General features: G+C 41.9%; 1 protein-coding gene across 1 annotated transcript in view; it reads right to left on the reverse strand.

Moving 5' to 3' along the window:
* Window positions 1–17,761, reverse strand: part of LOC126106682 (uncharacterized) — a 379,708-nt gene that overhangs the window by 13,848 nt on the left and 348,099 nt on the right. The window contains exon 11 of the mRNA XM_049913049.1: window positions 4,017–4,170. Within this exon, the coding sequence (XP_049769006.1) occupies window positions 4,017–4,170 (154 nt within the window). The remainder of the gene's footprint in view (window positions 1–4,016; window positions 4,171–17,761) is intronic.

The raw sequence follows: 17,761 nt of genomic DNA on the forward strand, positions 1-17,761 counted from the left end.
TCTTTCTAAAACACTGAATCAGTTTTAACCAAACTTGTTTCACAGATCACTTACAGTTTGGAAAGAAATACTGTGGGGATAGGAAACACATACCTATCAAAGAGCCGAGAATGAAAAAGTACTGTAGCTCATTACACACAAATACCCATACTCCGGTCATTTAGTATTTGAGAATAAAAGCACTTAAGACACTTGCAACAAACTTTATTTCAAACCTTTACAAAACTACTTCCAGCTAGTGACCCCACAAGAGGATCAAATTAAAAAGTTTGTTGCTTACTGCATTTTCGCTGTTCATGGCATAAAACTCAACCAATGAAATTCAGTTTAAGAGAAGCCTAAAAGATTTATTGGTGGTCAACGCCTTCTACTCCATTGATGAATTTCTCAGTAGAACCAATTGATTTATATATATATATATATATATATATATATATATATAAGTACAGTATAACTTCTGCACCATTTCAGTGCAGTAATGTGTTGTGTTCATTATAAATAAGTATTGTAGTAGTTGTATTACACGTTTATTACCTTATAAATAAATAAATAAACTTTATTTTATTTTAAATTCAGTGCATTCGTAGTTGTAAAATGATTCTTTCATATAGTGTTCATTAAAAAATGACGATCATTACACTTGGGACCCGTGGAATGGTACATTAGCTTATTTGTGTGAGTTGTAAATACACTCCTGGAAATGGAAAAAAGAACACATTGATACCGGTGTGTCAGACCCACCATACTAGCTCCGGACACTGCGAGAGGGCTGTACAAGCAATGATCACACGCACGGCACAGCGGACACACCAGGAACCGCGGTGTTGGCCGTCGAATGGCGCTAGCTGCGCAGCATTTGTGCACCGCCGCCGTCAGTGTCAGCCAGTTTGCCGTGGCATACGGAGCTCCATCGCAGTCTTTAACACTGGTAGCATGCCGCGACAGCGTGGACGTGAACCGTATGTGCAGTTGACGGACTTTGAGCAAGGGCGTATAGTGGGCATGCGGGAGGCCGGGTGGACGTACCGCCGAATTGCTCAACACGTGGGGCGTGAGGTCCCCACAGTACATCGATGTTGTCGCCAGTGGTCGGCGGAAGGTGCACGTGCCCGTCGACCTGAGACCGGATCGCAGCGACGCACGGATGCACGCCAAGACCGCAGGATCCTACGCAGTGCCGTAGGGGACCGCACCGCCACTTCCCAGCAAATTAGGGACACTGTTGCTCCTGGGGTATCGGCGAGGACCATTCGCAACCGTCTCCATGAAGCTGGGCTACGGTCCCGCACACCGTTAGGCCGTCTTCCGCTCACGCCCCAACATCGTGCAGCCCGCCTCCAGTGGTGTCGCGACAGGCGTGAATGGAGGGACGAATGGAGACGTGTCGTCTTCAGCGATGAGAGCCGCTTCTGCCTTGGTGCCAATGATGGTCGTATGCGTGTTTGGCCCCGTGCAGGTGAGCGCCACAATCAGGACTGCATATGACCGAGGCACACAGGGCCAACACCCGGCATCATGGTGTGGGGAGCGATCTCCTACACTGGCCGTACACCACTGGTGATCGTCGAGGGGACACTGAATAGTGCACGGTACATCCAAACCGTCATCGAACCCATGGTTCTACCATTCCTAGACCGGCAAGGGAACTTGCTGTTCCAACAGGACAATGCACGTCCGCATGTATCCCGTGCCACCCAACGTGCTCTAGAAGGTGTAAGTCAACTACCCTGGCCAGCAAGATCTCCGGATCTGTCCCCCATTGAGCATGTTTGGGACTGGATGAAGTGTCGTCTCACGCGGTCTGCACGTCCAGCACGAACGCTGGTCCAACTGAGGCGCCAGGTGGAAATGGCATGGCAAGCCATTCCACAGGACTACATCCAGCATCTCTACGATCGTCTCCATGGGAGAATAGCAGCCTGCATTGCTGCGAAATGTGGATATACACTGTACTAGTGCCGACATTGTGCATGCTCTGTTGCCTGTGTCTATGTGCCTGTGGTTCTGTCAGTGTGATCATGTGATGTATCTGACCCCAGGAATGTGTCAATAAAGTTTCCCCTTCCTGGGACAATGAATTCACGGTGTTCTTATTTCAATTTCCAGGAGTGTATTTGCCGTGTATTGTTGTTTTTCTGACATGTTCTACATCCTGGAGGACCTGCTCACTACGGATAAATTGGAATGAAAGTAAATCTAATCTAATCTAATGAAACGTTTCAGTTTATTACTTCTTTACTACTCACTGTATTTCTGACACATTATGCAGACAGTATTCACATACATCACTCAATGTACCAGAAATGTTATATCATCGTATGACACATAGTTTGCAGATACGACATAATAAACACTGAGATGCGTTGAAAACTGCAGCATCATGCAAGGCGTTTAAATTTGTGATGTCATGGCTACTAACTCCATTTGCAACACTTTTTGCAGACAGTATCTACATCTTCTGCTGAGTGTATGGACAAAAATATATCATTGTACGACACATAATTCAGGAGATATGACGTCAAGTACTGAGATGCTGAAAAACTACTGCATCATGCATGACATTTTAATTTATTACTCCTTTACTACCAACTTAATTCGCAACACATTTCGGAGGTGGTATCCACACTTGTTGCTGAAGGTACGTACAAAAATGTGTCGCCGTACGACCCATAATTTATGAGATATGACACCAAGTACCAAGATGTTTGGAACTGTGGCACAATGTACGACATTGTAATATATTATATCTTTACTACTACTTGTATTTGCAACAGATTTCACAGACAGTATTTACATGTGCCGCGGAATGAACCTAGAAAATTATACCATTGTATGAGATAGTTCAGGACAAATAATATCATAAAGTCTGAAACGCGTGAAAAGCTGCCACATCATGTTTGGCTTTTTAATTTGTTACTTCTTTACTACTAATTCTTTTCACAATACATTTAGCAGACAGTAGCCCCATATGACAATGGATGTATGTCAAAAATTATGTGATTGTTCAGCACATTGTTCAGGAATGCAACGTCATAAACATGGAACTGTGTGAAAATGAAACAGCAGGGTGCAATTCTCTAAAGCACAGGTTAGATATGTGTACCAATATGTGTAAAATATATCAGATATATGTTATATACATTTGACATGTGTGTACTCAGGCGAAACTAACCACTGATCGATTTCACCCAAATTTGGTACACATAATGGTTACAATCCGGAAATGAATACTGTGGGGGTAAGAGCAACTGACCCCCAGTTGGGGTGAGCCTGATAATGTGGAGAGAGAAGGGGAAGGAGAAGACAGACAGATAGTGAAGGGAAAGGAGGAGAATGACAAAGATAAGGGAGGAAGAGATGGACAGAGACAAGGGACAGTAAAACGGACAGAGGAAGGAAAGATGAGGAGATGGAAGAGTGAGGGGCTAGGACGAGATGGACATAAAAGGAAAGAGAAAGAGATGTACAAGGGAGGGGGGAGGCGGACATGGATAGAGAGAGGGGAGAAGATGGACAGAGAGAGGGGCGAAGAGTATATTGAAAAGGGAAGGCCAGGGGAGATGGGTTTACAGGAGGGTGGAGGAGGTGAATGGAGGGGGAGGAGGAGGAGATGAACAGAGGAGATAGGAGTAGATGAACAGAGGGATAGGGGCAGATTGACAACAGAGAGAGGGAGGAGGGGTACGACAGAGAGGAGAGATGGAAGATGCAGACAGAGAGAGGGGGTGAGGGATGTGGACAGAGAAGAGATCAGGGAGGAGATGGACAGAGTGCAGGTGAAGAAGGAGATGGACTAATAAAAGATTGGAATAAATACATACTTGGGCAAGGCCAGATACTCAGCTACTTAAGAATAAGATGTGCTTAAATAAAAAGACTGAATTAGTTTTATGTGCGTTGTGAAAGTGGATTATTTGGACATTTACATTACTGAAGGTAATAATTAAAGATGAGTATTAGTAAGTGTAATGACAGTTGAGCGACTTCTAAACGAGTCTGTATAATAGTATACTTACACAAGTAGATGCCAGCGGAAAAAGATATATTAAGGCCATCAAAAGGAAGTTCATACCAAAAATCAGCAGCCCATGCAACAACGCCTACTACAGCCAATAATACATCCACCAGGACTTGAATAATCATCCATGGTAAAAACAATACAGTCTTGTCCTGAAATGTATAAAAAGAAGCTGACATTAAGGGTACAGAATTGTCTCTTTAATTTAATACTAGTTATGGTGGCAGCACTATGTATATGTCATCATGAAAAGAATATTCTCTGAGATACATTGATAAAAAAGAATCATTTCCACAAAACGTATAACATGTGCTTCTTACCAAAATCAGATACTCTATTATGATGGTTATGCTGCTTCTGGCCCAGTGATTTACGACCAGTCACCCTTCTCTCCCCTCATCAATGATTTGTGACCCCCATCCCACCATTACTAACCCCATCCCCATTCCCCCCTCCCTCTCTCACATTCCTACAGTCGAATTACCTTACATATAAATTAAATATTACATTCTGATAAGGGGATAATCCGCAGATCGTAATATTTTAAGAAATATTTACTTTGCTATCACATTTGGATCTGCCTTATGACCGCCAAACATTGCATTTGTAAAGATATTTTCTATGCAAGTAGTAATGAAATACGTAATTATAATGTTTTACATATAGGTAACAACTTAGGCAGCTAGGTGGATGCCTTGTAGCAGATGTTATTTTTTGAATTTACATTACATAAATTATACAATTCGCTTATCAGAGATCTGTACAGTAACTAAAGTAATCCAAATCTGAAGCTAAAGCAAATTTCAGACATTTTATACAGACTGTACTGTAGTAACAGCTTTCAATATATAAGCCTTCATGAAGGAGCAATACCGGCATTTAAGTAATAAACTGCTAAGATTTTTTTTTAATTTTGCTATGTATAAGTCATATCTATTAGACTGAAAAGCAATCCATCGAAAGATTTTTTTTAATTTTTTACTTTTTAATTTATTGCCACTGCACATTGCAAGTTCTGTATGAAATAATTCTTTGAAAAAATGCTCCAGATGAGCTTGTGTGTGATGACATGTAATTGGTGAAAGTTGGATGGCAATACGATCGTAAATAATATTTTTATTAATGACATACTAATTGGTTGACATCTACCTGACAGTAGAGCTTACGTTTCCAAACTATTTAAATTTTTAACATTGTCAAATATATTGCATAATTTTGAAAAATATATTGTATGAAATCTATTTCTAAACCATTATAGCCTATTTATGTATTTCATTACTACTTGCATAGACAATATCTTTACAAATGCAATGTGTGTCTATGTTATAATGTGTATCTGAAGATGACAGCAAAGAACTTTTGAAACTGGTCATGAATTCAAAATAGATATTTTAACTCAGTCTTGGTTCTGAGGTATTTCTTCAGATATTATCCGTAAATGGTGGTCTATTATCCCTTTGGGATGGATAGATAAAAATCTTTATTTATTACATTAATCCTTATTCCTGATTTATTCTTGATAATTTCTTAACCAATCAGGATAGTCTATTATCCTTAATGTGATAATTTATTACCCAGTATGGCTGTCTGAGATGGATGCCACTACCGCACGGCTCTTATCCTTATTATTGACATGTTGTTGTTGTTGTTGTTGTTGTGGTCTTCAGTCCTGAGACTAGTTTGATGCAGCTCTCCATGCTAATCTATCCTGTGCAAGCTTCTTCATCTCCCAGTACTTACTGCAACCTACATCCTTCTGAATCTGTTTAGTGTATTCATCTCTTGATCTCCCTCTACCATTTTTACCCTCCACGCTGCCCTCCAATGGTAAATTTATGATCCGTTGATGCCTCAGAACATGCCCTACCAACCGGTCCCTTCTTCTTGACAAGTTGTGCCACAAACTCCTCTTCTCCCCAATTCTATTCAATACCTCCTCATTAGTTACGTGATCTACCCATCTAATCTTCAGCATTCTTCTGTAGCACCACATTTTGAAAGCTCCTATTCTCTTCTTCTCTAAACTATTTATCGTCCATGTTACACTTCCATACATGGCTACACTCCATACAAATACTTTCAGAAACGACTTCCTGACACTTAAATCTAAACTCGATGTTAACAAATTTCTCTTCTTCAGAAACGCTTTCCTTGCCATTGACAGTCTACATTTTACATCCTCTCTACTTTGACCATCATCAGTTATTTTGCTCCCCAAATAGCAAAACTCCTTTACTACTTTGTCTCATTTCCTAATCTAATTCCCTCAGCATCACCTGACTTAATTCGACTACATTCCATTATCCTCGTTTTGCTTCTGTTGATCTTCAGCTTATATCCTCCTTACAAGACACTGTCCATTCCGTTCAACTGCTCTTCCAAGTCCATTGCTGTCTCTGACAGAATCATAATGTCATCGGCGAACCTCAAAGTTTTTATTTCTTCTCCATGTATTTTAATACCTACTCCGAATTTTTCTATTGTTTCCTTCACAGCTTGTTCAATATACAGATTGAATAAAATCGGGGAGAGACTACAACCCTGTCTCACTCCCTTCCCAACCACTGCTTCCCTTTCATGTAACTCGACTCTTATAACTGCCATCTGGTTTCTGTACAAATTGTAAATAGCCTTTCGCACCCTGTATTTTACCCCTGTCACCTTTAGAATTTGAAACAGGGTATTCCAGTCAACATTGTCAAATGCTTTCTCTAAGTCTACAAATGCTAGAACCGTAGGTTTGCCTTTCCTTAATCTTTCTTCTAAGATAAGGCGTAAGGTCAGTATTGCCTCACGCGTTCCAACATTTCTACGGAATCCAAACTGATCTTCCCCGAGCTCGACTTCTACCAGTTTCTCCATTCGTCTGTAAAAAATTCGTGTTGTATTTTGCAGCTGTGACTTATTTCACATATGTCAACACCTGCTTTCTTTGGGATTGGGATTACTATATTCTTCTTGAAGTCTGAGGGTATTTCGCCTGTCTCATACATCTTGCTCACTAGATGGTAGAGTTTTGTCATGACTGGCTCTCCCAAGGCCGTCAGTAGTTCAAATGGCATGTTGTCTACTCCCAGGCCTTGTTTCGACTCAGGTCTTTCAGTGCTCTGTCAAACTCTTTACGCAGTATCGTATCTCCCATTTCATCTTCATCTACATCCTCTTCCATTTCCATAATATTTTCCTCAAGTACATCGCCCTTGCATAGACCCTCTATATACTCCTTCCACCTTTCTGCTTTACCTTCTTTGCTTAGAACTGGGTTTCCATCAGAGCTCTTCATATTCATTCAAGTGGTTCTCTTTTCTCCAAAGGTCTCTTTAATTTTCCTGTAGGCAGTATATATCTTACCCCTAGTGAGATAAGCCTCTACATCCTTGCATTTGTCCTCTAGCCATCCCTGCTTAGCAATTATGCACTTGATCTCATTTTTGAGACGTTTGTATTCCTTTTTGCCTGCTTTATTTACTCTATTTTTATATTTTCTCCTTTCATCAATTAAATTCAGTATTTCTGCTGTTACCCAAGGATTTCTACCAGCCCTCGTCTTTTGACCTACTTGATCGTCTGCTGCCTTCACTACTTCATCCCTCAAAGCTACCTATTCTTCTTCTACTGTATATCTTTCCCCCATTCCTGTCAATTGTTCCCTTATGCTCCCACTGAAACTCTGTACAACCTCTGGTTTAGTCAGTTTATCCAGGTCCCATCTCCTTAAACTCCCACCTTTTTGCAGTTTCTTCAGTTTTAATATACAGTTCATAACCAATAGATTGTGGTCAGAGTCCACATCTGCCCCTGGAAATGTCTTACAATTTAAAACCTGGTTCCTAAATATCTCTCTTACCATTATATAATCTATCTGATACCTTTTAGTATCTCCAGGCTTCTTCCATGTATACAACCTTCTTTCATGATTCTTGAACCAAGTGTTAGCTATGATTAATTTATGCTCTGTGCAAAATTCTACCACATGGCTTCCTCTTTCGTTTCTTACCCCCAATCCATATTCACCTACTATGTTTCCTTCTCTCCCTTTTTCTACTCTCGAATTCCAGTCACCCATGACTATTAAATATTCCATTTCCCTTCACTACCTGAATAATTTCTTTATCTCATCATACATTTCATTAATTTCTTCATCATCTGTAGAGCTAGTTGGCATAGAAACTTGTACTACTGTAATAGGTGTGGGCTTCGTGTCCATCTTGGCCACAATAATGCGTTCACTATGCTGTTTGTATTAGCTTACCAGCACTCCTATTTTTTTTATTCATTATTAAACCTACTCCTGCATTACCCCTATTTGATTTTGTATTTATAACCCTGTATTCACCTGACCAAAAGTCTTGTTCCTCCTGCCACCGAACTTCACTAATTACCACTATATCTAACTTTAACCTATCCATTTACCTTTTTAAATTTTCTAATCTACCTGCCCGATTATGGGATCCAATCCGTAAGACGCCAGTTTTCTTTCTCCTGATAACGACCTCCTCCTGAGTAGTCCCCGCCCGGAGATCCGAATGGGGGACTATTTTACCTCCGGAATATTTTACCCAAGAGGACGCCATCATCATTTAATCATAAAGCTGCAATCCTCATGAAAAATTATGGCTGTAGTTTCCCCTTTTTTTAGCCATTCACAGTACCAGCACAGCAAGGTCATTTTGGTTAGTGTTACAAGGCCAGATCAGTCAATCATCCAGACTGTTGCCCCTGCAACTACTGAAAAGGCTGTTGCCCCTCTTCAGGAACCACATGTTTGTCTGGCCTCTCAACAGATACCCCTCCGTTGTGGTTGCACCTACGGTACGGCCATCTGTAGTGCTGAGGCACGCAAGCCTCCCCACCAACAGCAAGGTCAATGGTTCTTGGGGGGGGATTATTGACTTAAGTAGGATAATTTATTACCCCATATAGCGGATTCAAAGTGGCTGCTACTATGACATGATAATCAGTGATAGTCCTCTTAAGTATAAAAAAGGTGAGAGCTTGAAAAACTGCAAAGCTGTTTTCCTGTTAAAACAATAACAGTCATGTTTTATTGCATTATTCAATTATTTTGAGCACTGTTAAGCAACATTCAGAGACTTTTTACTAAAATCCGGATGTACCTGACAGCTGATGTAATGAGCTCAGCAACTTTTTGTGCTTAAACCAGACGAATGTTTGTGTATATGTGGGTAACATTATTAGAACTAAGAGCAATGTAGGAATGCTTATTTAATATTTAAATCAGCAGTATTTATTCATTTTTCCAACAAAATACGCTCTTGCTGTGTAACAATAACACTTTGTAGATGTCGGTTTCATTTTTTAAATGGTGTACACTCCTGTTAGGTAACAAACTGTGGTGGTACAGGACTCATTTTTTAATCAATTCACACCAACAGCCTCCCTGCTTATAATCCGCCCAGACTTTGTGTATAGCAATAGTTAATAGTGGTATTTATTTATCATGAAGTGGGGACGTTTCATTGAAACAGAACCACTGCAGATGCCAACCTCATTTGTATAGCACACTGCTGGCCAAGTGTGGGATGCATTCTGTAAGGGTCAGCAACCCCACAGTGCTCTGGTCACTTTGGGGGCTGCCACATTTTGTGGCACCCACATCATGCCATGACCAGGTGTGTCTCCGCTCTTATCTGCTGAGTCCTACCAGCATGAGCCATGCATGGTTTTTGCTTCCACATATGAAAAAACCTGGACTAGCAGCTGAATATTATTGTAAACGTTTCTTGCCGAAAAATTATTCTGAAAATTAAATTTCCCAGTTCATCGTAAAGCTTGGGTTCAGTTCATGTTTGTGAAGCACATTAAACAATTTGCCCATAAATTTCATCCATTCCATAAGCGTATATCCTCTCGTCATAGTGCACTGTTTAGTAACGTCTCTCATTTAAGTTATCAACAATATTATGCCTTGCTTATGAGGAGAGTACAGCAATCGCCATAACCCAATTTCCCAGAAACTTCGCTCAGTGGAAGGGGAGCCAAAATAAGTGAAAATGTGACTTGCTTTGTCTATAGATACTAGAACGTTTCTGACAAAATGTCTGTTACAATTTTCAACTTCACTTGTGTTTTAGCATTAGGTAAACTGACTCCTAATAGTGGCCTACTGGCTAGCATCACGGCCTCTCACTTTTGTGTCCTGTGTTCAAAACTATATTATTGTTTTTATTCTATTTTAGTGTTTTGATTTATCTATCCATGTCCATAGAAGGTTACTACAAGAATGTTTCTTATAAAGTTAGAGGACACGAGAGCATTATACAAATTATTAAATTGTAACTGTGTTCCACAATATGCATCACAAATTTATTATATAATATATGTGTGTATGATATTTTTAGATGTTGCAATCTTTTTATATTCTCATATTCTTATACTACACCCTTACATCAATTCTTTATTTTTACTTTTTATTCTTATGTTTATTTTTCAGGAAGTTTTGGTGCATCCCCTTGGATGATACCAACCATACAAACAATTGAAACAGAAATTCTGAACACCATGAGCATCACACAAAGGCAGGTTTGCCACCGTGACATTTCTTCGTGTGAAGTTCACTCAGGAAATTCTGCTGAAGATTTCATTCGTTGGCAATAATTTTGTGGCAAACCCCACATAATGGGTCACTTTTACAAAAACTGAAGCTTGCAACTGATTATGAATCAAGGTACACTAAAAGAATTTCACCAGAAACAACTTCAAATAATTTTTTTTCAAACAATGGAAAATCAAGGATGGAAGGTAACAATTTTATGAGAAGGAAAATTGCTACTCATCATATAGTGTAGATGCTGAGTCATAGATAGGAACAACAAAAAGACTCTCACAATTATAGGTTTCAGCTGTTTAAGCCTTCATCCACAATAGGCAGACACATTGTGTGTGTGAGATTCGTTTGGGTGAGTGTGTGTGTGTGTGTGTGTGTGTGTGTGTGTGTGTGTGTGTGTGTGGGTGGGTGGGTGGGTGGGTGGGTGGGTGTGTGTGGGTGGGTGTGCATGCACATCTGTCTGTCTATTGTTGATGAAGGTTTTAACAGCTGAAAACTATAATTTTGAGAGTCGTTTTGTTGTGCCTATCTGTGACTCAGCATCTCCGCTATATGGTGAGTGGCAACTTTCTGTCTCATAGTATTGTCAAACAATTTTTTTACTCATTTATTTTTCTTACTTCATTCACCAGACATATTAGTAGATGATAATACATCCAGTATTATCAGAGCATTCCACATCTTCTTGTGTGTATGTTGTTAAACATTTCTCCTACACATTGTTTCCATACAGAGCTGTAAGTTTAGAACTTTTCCATATGACCTACCATAAATGTGCCTATTCTTTCAATTTCAAACTCTGCAAATAACTTTTGTTGCTAGATGCATAATATTCAATTCACCAAATTTAGATACATTACACTGACCCCATTCTCTCCCATCCTATGGTAACTTCTGACTTTAACTGGTTTGCATTACCTTTATTTTTTTTACTTTGCTTGTTCAGTAGTGTTCTGGATGGGAAATAACGTTCACCTGGGTGTGACATCTTGTATTCTGAAGAAACTAAGGCTCATATTTTAACAAATATACACCACTAAAATTTTCTGAAAGTATGTGTTATATTGTGTATAGTAATAACATGGATGAAAAAACACTCATATTGCTTATCATAAGACACATGTATGATTACAGATCTCTGACCACAAATCACAGTCATCAAAAACAACTCAAACTAATTGGATCTTTGCAGTAGCTATTGCTTCAGCCTGCCTGGCTAGCCACACGGTCTAACGCACTGCTTTCCAAGTGGGAAGGCGTGCCACTCGCCGGCACGAATCTGCCTGGTGGATTAGTGTCGAGGTTCATTGTGCCGGCCAGCCTGTGGATGGTTTTTAAGGCGGTTTTCCATGCACCTTGGGCTGGTTCCCCTTATTCCACCTCAGTTACACTGTGTCGGCGATTGCTGCACAAACACTGTCTCCACATACGCATATGCCATATTTACTCTACCACACAAACATTTGGGCTTCCACTCGTCTGGTATGAGACGTTCCCGGGGATCCACTGGGGCCGAACAGCACAGTAACCCTGGGTTCGGTGTGGGGCGGCGGTGGGGTGGGTGGACTGCTGTGAAATGTTGTGGGGTTGTGAACCACTGAGAGCTACAGCAGGACGAAGCCACTACTTCATTTCTAGGTCCCCAGTTCAATACACAATACACAATGTATTGCTTTACGACAAAAGAATGCAAAATAGCTGTCAAGCTACAGCTGTGATTTATGGATGATGCTGATGAAGTTGGCACATGGTGGTACCATATAACAAGGCGAATGAGAAACCCAAAAGAGCACCACAAGTTCATAGAGCTTTGCAAAAGGTATCACTTTACTGTGCAAGAAGGCATTATGAAGTGGGAAGTTTTGTCACTTTAATGAAGCTACACCACTAAATTTCCTACCTAAGTTCGTGTTTTGGGGCGGAGAGTAACAGTATCTGTACAAAACAAACGAAGGTTGCTTTTTGTAATATGCAAGTATGATTACAGATGTCTGATCATAAATAAAAGAATTCTGTCCTGTATTCAAACAAAACTGTCTACATGATTAACTATCAAAATACATAAAATTTAGAGTACAAAACACAGGTACTGGTACTGTCATAATTTAAGTGTTCTATAGCATTAAAAAACGCACATGGCTCACATACTGACACAACTGATAAAATAACGTTACTTGATTGACTGATTGTGGCAGACCCACAACGCAACCATACAGGTATAAATGATCCAGTGGACAGCTTATGAAAGTCCATGTGGTTGTCTATAAGAAGATAGATACACTGGAATACTGTAAAGAATTGTAGCAAGGCCTGGAGATGATTGATAATTGGACAAGAGCGGGAGTTAACAGTGAACAGAAGTAACTGTAACCTAATACACATTTTTAGGCCAAGAAATCCAGTACACTAGGTTTACACTATTAATGACAAATCACCAGAAAAAGTAAAAATTGTAAATTGTTAGAAGGAACCATATAGAGTGGCCCAAAATGAGATGACTTCATGAAACAAAACGTAGGAAAAGCAGATGCTAGGTTGGGATTCATTGGAAGGATTTTACGGAAATGTAGCCCATCCACGAATAAACTGCGTTACCAAACACTTCATCAATCTATCTTTGAGTACTGGTCATCAGTCCTGCACCATTACCAGTCATATTACTAAAAAAAGTATAGAGGATTCAACAAAGAACAGCATGCATATGATCGTTTAGTCAGCTCGAAAGCAATACGGAGGTGCTAAATGAACTCTAGCACAGCTGTGTGCAGCTAAGGCAGCGGGTGGTGTGGGACGATGCGCAGTAGCAAGGGACAGAGCCTCCCGTGACACTCCAGCCAATAGCGTCATTTCGCCTAGGGAACGGGAGGGGGGGGGGGGGGAGGGGCAAATCTGAGCACATTCTAAGTTCATTTCTGAACGAATCATAAGTCGATCACTGAATGCGTGCATAGTGTACATGATGTGCCGCTTAGGGGAATCCCTGTCGCATCAAGAAATAAAAAGCTTTCCTATAGACAAAAGGAGACGGGGTTATCCGAGCTGAGCCGAATGAACCAGAACGGATGAATGCCAATCGCTGTTTGTTGATGTGGTTGCTTGGGCGTGCGAATGATGTGTTGTTATAATTACCAGCGAAATCTGTAGATTCAAACTATCAAAGTGAAAATAAGCGACCAAATGGAGTAACAGGTAAAAATGGTTACATATTATCTTCTCAGTGTATCCAAGAAATTCAAATTTTGACAGAAAATTTTTGCCAGATCGCAACCCTCCCACGCGCCAGTTGTACTTTCCCTGGTTAGCAGCCGCTTACATTCTGTTCTCGGAAAAACGCGGAAAACGTGTTGTACGAACACGTAATAACGCCTACCTGGAAAATAAACGTGGGATAACTGAACCGGTGATTCTGGCAGGGTTAGTGGAGTTAGCCAGGAAATAAGTTTTGAAACTGGCAGGTATAGTCACAGAATTAGTGATGACAAGATTGATTGTTAGAATGAGGAAGGAGAAGAAATGGTGACATTACACAAATTATATGGAACACTGTGACGATTCCAAATTTAATAACAATTTCGTACTGCTACCACTACTTTTCGATCTCATGCTTGAGAAACTGGAGCATATGAAACTACACTCCTGGAAATGGAAAAAAGAACACATTGACGCCGGTGTGTCAGACCCACCATACTTGCTCCGGACACTGCGAGAGGGCTGTACAAGCAATGACCACACGCACGGCACAGCGGACACACCAGGAACCGCGGTGTTGGCCGTCGAATGGCGCTAGCTGCGCAGCATTTGTGCACCGCCGCCGTCGGTGTCAGCCAGTTTGCCGTGGCATACGGAGCTCCATCGCAGTCTTTAACACTGGTAGCATGCCGCGACAGCGTGGACGTGAACCGTATGTGCAGTTGACGGACTTTGAGCGAGGGCGTATAGTGGGCATGCGGGAGGCCGGGTGGACGTACCGCCGAATTGCTCAACACGTGGGGCGTGAGGTCTCCACAGTACATCGATGTTGTCGCCAGTGGTCGGCGGAAGGTGCACGTGCCCGTCGACCTGGGACCGGACCGCAGCGACGCACGGATGCACACCAAGACCGTAGGATCCTACGCAGTGCCGTAGGGGACCGCACCGCCACTTCCCAGCAAATTAGGGACACTGTTGCTTCTGGGGTATCGGCGAGGACCATTCGCAACCGTCTCCATGAAGCTGGGCTACGGTCCCGCACACCGTTAGGCCGTCTTCCGCTCACGCCCCAACATCGTGCAGCCCGCCTCCAGTGGTGTCGCGACAGGCGTGAATGGAGGGACGAATGGAGACGTGTCGTCTTCAGCGATGAGAGTCGCTTTTGCCTTGGTGCCAATGATGGTCGTATGCGTGTTTGGCGCCGTGCAGGTGAGCGCCACAATCGGGACTGCATACGACCGAGGCACACAGGGCCAACACCCGGCATCATGGTGTGGGGAGCGATCTCCTACACTGGCCGTACACCACTGGTGATCGTCGAGGGGACACTGAATAGTACACGGTACATCCAAACCGTCATCGAACCCATCGTTCTACCATTCCTAGACCGGCAATGGAACTTGCTGTTCCAACAGGACAATGCACGTCCGCATGTATCCCGTGCCACCCAACGTGCTCTAGAAGGTGTAAGTCAACTACCCTGGCCAGCAAGATCTCCGGATCTGTCCCCCATTGAGCATGTTTGGGACTGGATGAAGCGTCGTCTCACGCGGTCTGCACGTCCAGCACGAACGCCGGTCCAACTGAGGCGCCAGGTGGAAATGGCATGGCAAGCCGTTCCACAGGACTACATCCAGCATCTCTACGATCGTCTCCATGGGAGAATAGCAGCCTGCATTGCTGCGAAAGGTGGATATACACTGTACTAGTGCCGACATTGTGCATGCTCTGTTGCCTGTGTCTATGTGCCTGTGGTTCTGTCAGTGTGATCATGTGATGTATCTGACCCCAGGAATGTGTCAATAAAGTTTCCCCTTCCTGGGACAATGAATTCACGGTGTTCTTATTTCTATTTCCAGGAGTGTATTTCCTAACATAAAACATTTTGCTTGTAACAGGCCTAATAGGCAGTTGATACTGGTACTTCGTCAATTATATTCTGTCGTTTTATTTACGTAAATGAGGCAGATAAAAATGACCGTTTGGGCCAAAAATGTCTCGCTTATTTGGTGTGTGTAATTGTAGCAATATCTAAAAAGCCTATTTTGTTTTATCTAAGAGACGGGGACAAATTAGACGTAATCAAATCGAGAAACCACACTAGTCTTGGTTACTATTCTTAATAACAGCTTTTTCAGTATTAGACAACGACATTTTGATTTTTCTTGTAGCAAAACGATTGACTAACTTTAATGACGTAATAGATTCTTTCACAGAAGGGGAAACACGCCGTGTAAAGCTGTAGCAAAATTACAGAGGGGAAAAAATGCTGGGACCTAAGGATTGACGACGTCTGTACTGTCTTGCTTGTCTCTTCTCTCTGCTGTTTTTATGTTTCCTGTATTTAACTTTATGTCACTAAAAGAGAAAACTGTTAGGTAATAGTGAATCAAGAGTGCAAATTCTCTGAAGAGTTCTTATCCTTCCTGTTACAAATAATCCCACCCAGTATTAATCGTGAGGTTCTTTCTCTTTTCCTTAAAAAAAAAAAGAAAAAAAGGGGGGTAGGATAACAAAGCGGCCGACTGGGAGTAGAAGAGGCACCACAGAACATTTTAATTTGCACTGTCCTGAATTTAGGTTTGATGGCTTCCATTAGAAAATATACTCGTTTGAATTCTACAGAGCGAAATACAGTGATGTGCGATAGAAGAATCCTGCGTAAAGAGGCAAAGCACTGCACTTTGTCACCCTTGAGGCCAAATAACATGTCTTACATTTCCTCGAACACATATGTACTATACAGGGTGTTACAAAAAGGTACGGCCAAACTTTCAGGAAACATTCCTCACACACAAATAAAGAAAAGACGTTATGTGGACATGTGTCCGGAAACGCTTAATTTCCATGTTAGAGCTCATTTTAGTTTCGTCAGTATGTACTTCCACCTACGCTCAATGGAGCACGTTATCATGATTTCAACAGGATACTCTACCTGTGCTGCTAGAACATGTGCCTTTACAAGTACGACACAACATGTGGTTCATGCACATTTCAGTCGAAGTGTTCGTACGCTTCTCAACAACAGATTCGGTGACCGATGGATTGGTAGAGGCGGACCAATTCCATGGCCTCCACTCTCTCCTGACCTCAACCATCTTGATTTTCATTTATGGGGGCATTTGAAAGTTCTTTTTCTACGCAACCCAGGTACCAAATGTAGAGACTCTTCGTGCTCGTATTGTGGACGGCTGTGATACAATACGCCATTCTCCAGGGCTGCATCAGCGCGTCAGGGATTCCATGCGACGGAGGGTGGATGCATGTCCCAACGGAGGACATTTTGAACATTTCCTGTTACAAAGTGTTTGAAGTCACGCTGGTACGTTCTGTTGCTGTGTGTTTCCATTCCATGATTAATGTGATTTGAAGAGAAGTAATAAAATGAACTCTAAAATGGAAAGTAAGCGTTTCCGGACACATGTCCACATAACATATTTTCTTTCTTTGTGTGTGAGGAATGCTTCCTGAAAGTTTGGCCGGACCTTGTTGTAACACCCCGTATAGCAACCTCTTCAGAAAGATACGCGCTACAGAATCAACGTATTTTTGAAAAAAATCTTTTTTTTTTAGTTTTTGAGTTCCTGTCGAGTGGGAGGGGGGATGGCACCACTATCAAGTTTTTGGTTCAGAAATATTGTAGATCCGGGACTGTTTGTACGTGTAGTGGTGATTTCTTCTGCAGTTTACGTGCGTGGACGAGTGTATTGTTTGTGAAGTGTTCGTTATGGCTGCCGAACCAGAGACGCGCCAAGTGCTACACAAGCAAACAAGAGCTACAGCGCTCAGAGTGTAAAACGTCTTCAAAAGAGAAGCCGAAGGAGACGACTCGACACCACTTGGGTGGTTGCTCCAACACTCCCAGAAGCTGAGCCCTGCCGTGTGGGACCGCGAATTGTGTGCAGTGTATCTCCAGCGAAGCGAACACATCTGTCGAAGCCAGTGGGTTGGCATCTTTTAAGGGGGAACAACAGGGTGACGGCTGA

This window comes from Schistocerca cancellata, chromosome 10 (genome assembly GCF_023864275.1).
Source record: "Schistocerca cancellata isolate TAMUIC-IGC-003103 chromosome 10, iqSchCanc2.1, whole genome shotgun sequence".
In the NCBI taxonomy this organism is placed as follows: Eukaryota; Metazoa; Arthropoda; class Insecta; order Orthoptera; family Acrididae; genus Schistocerca; species Schistocerca cancellata.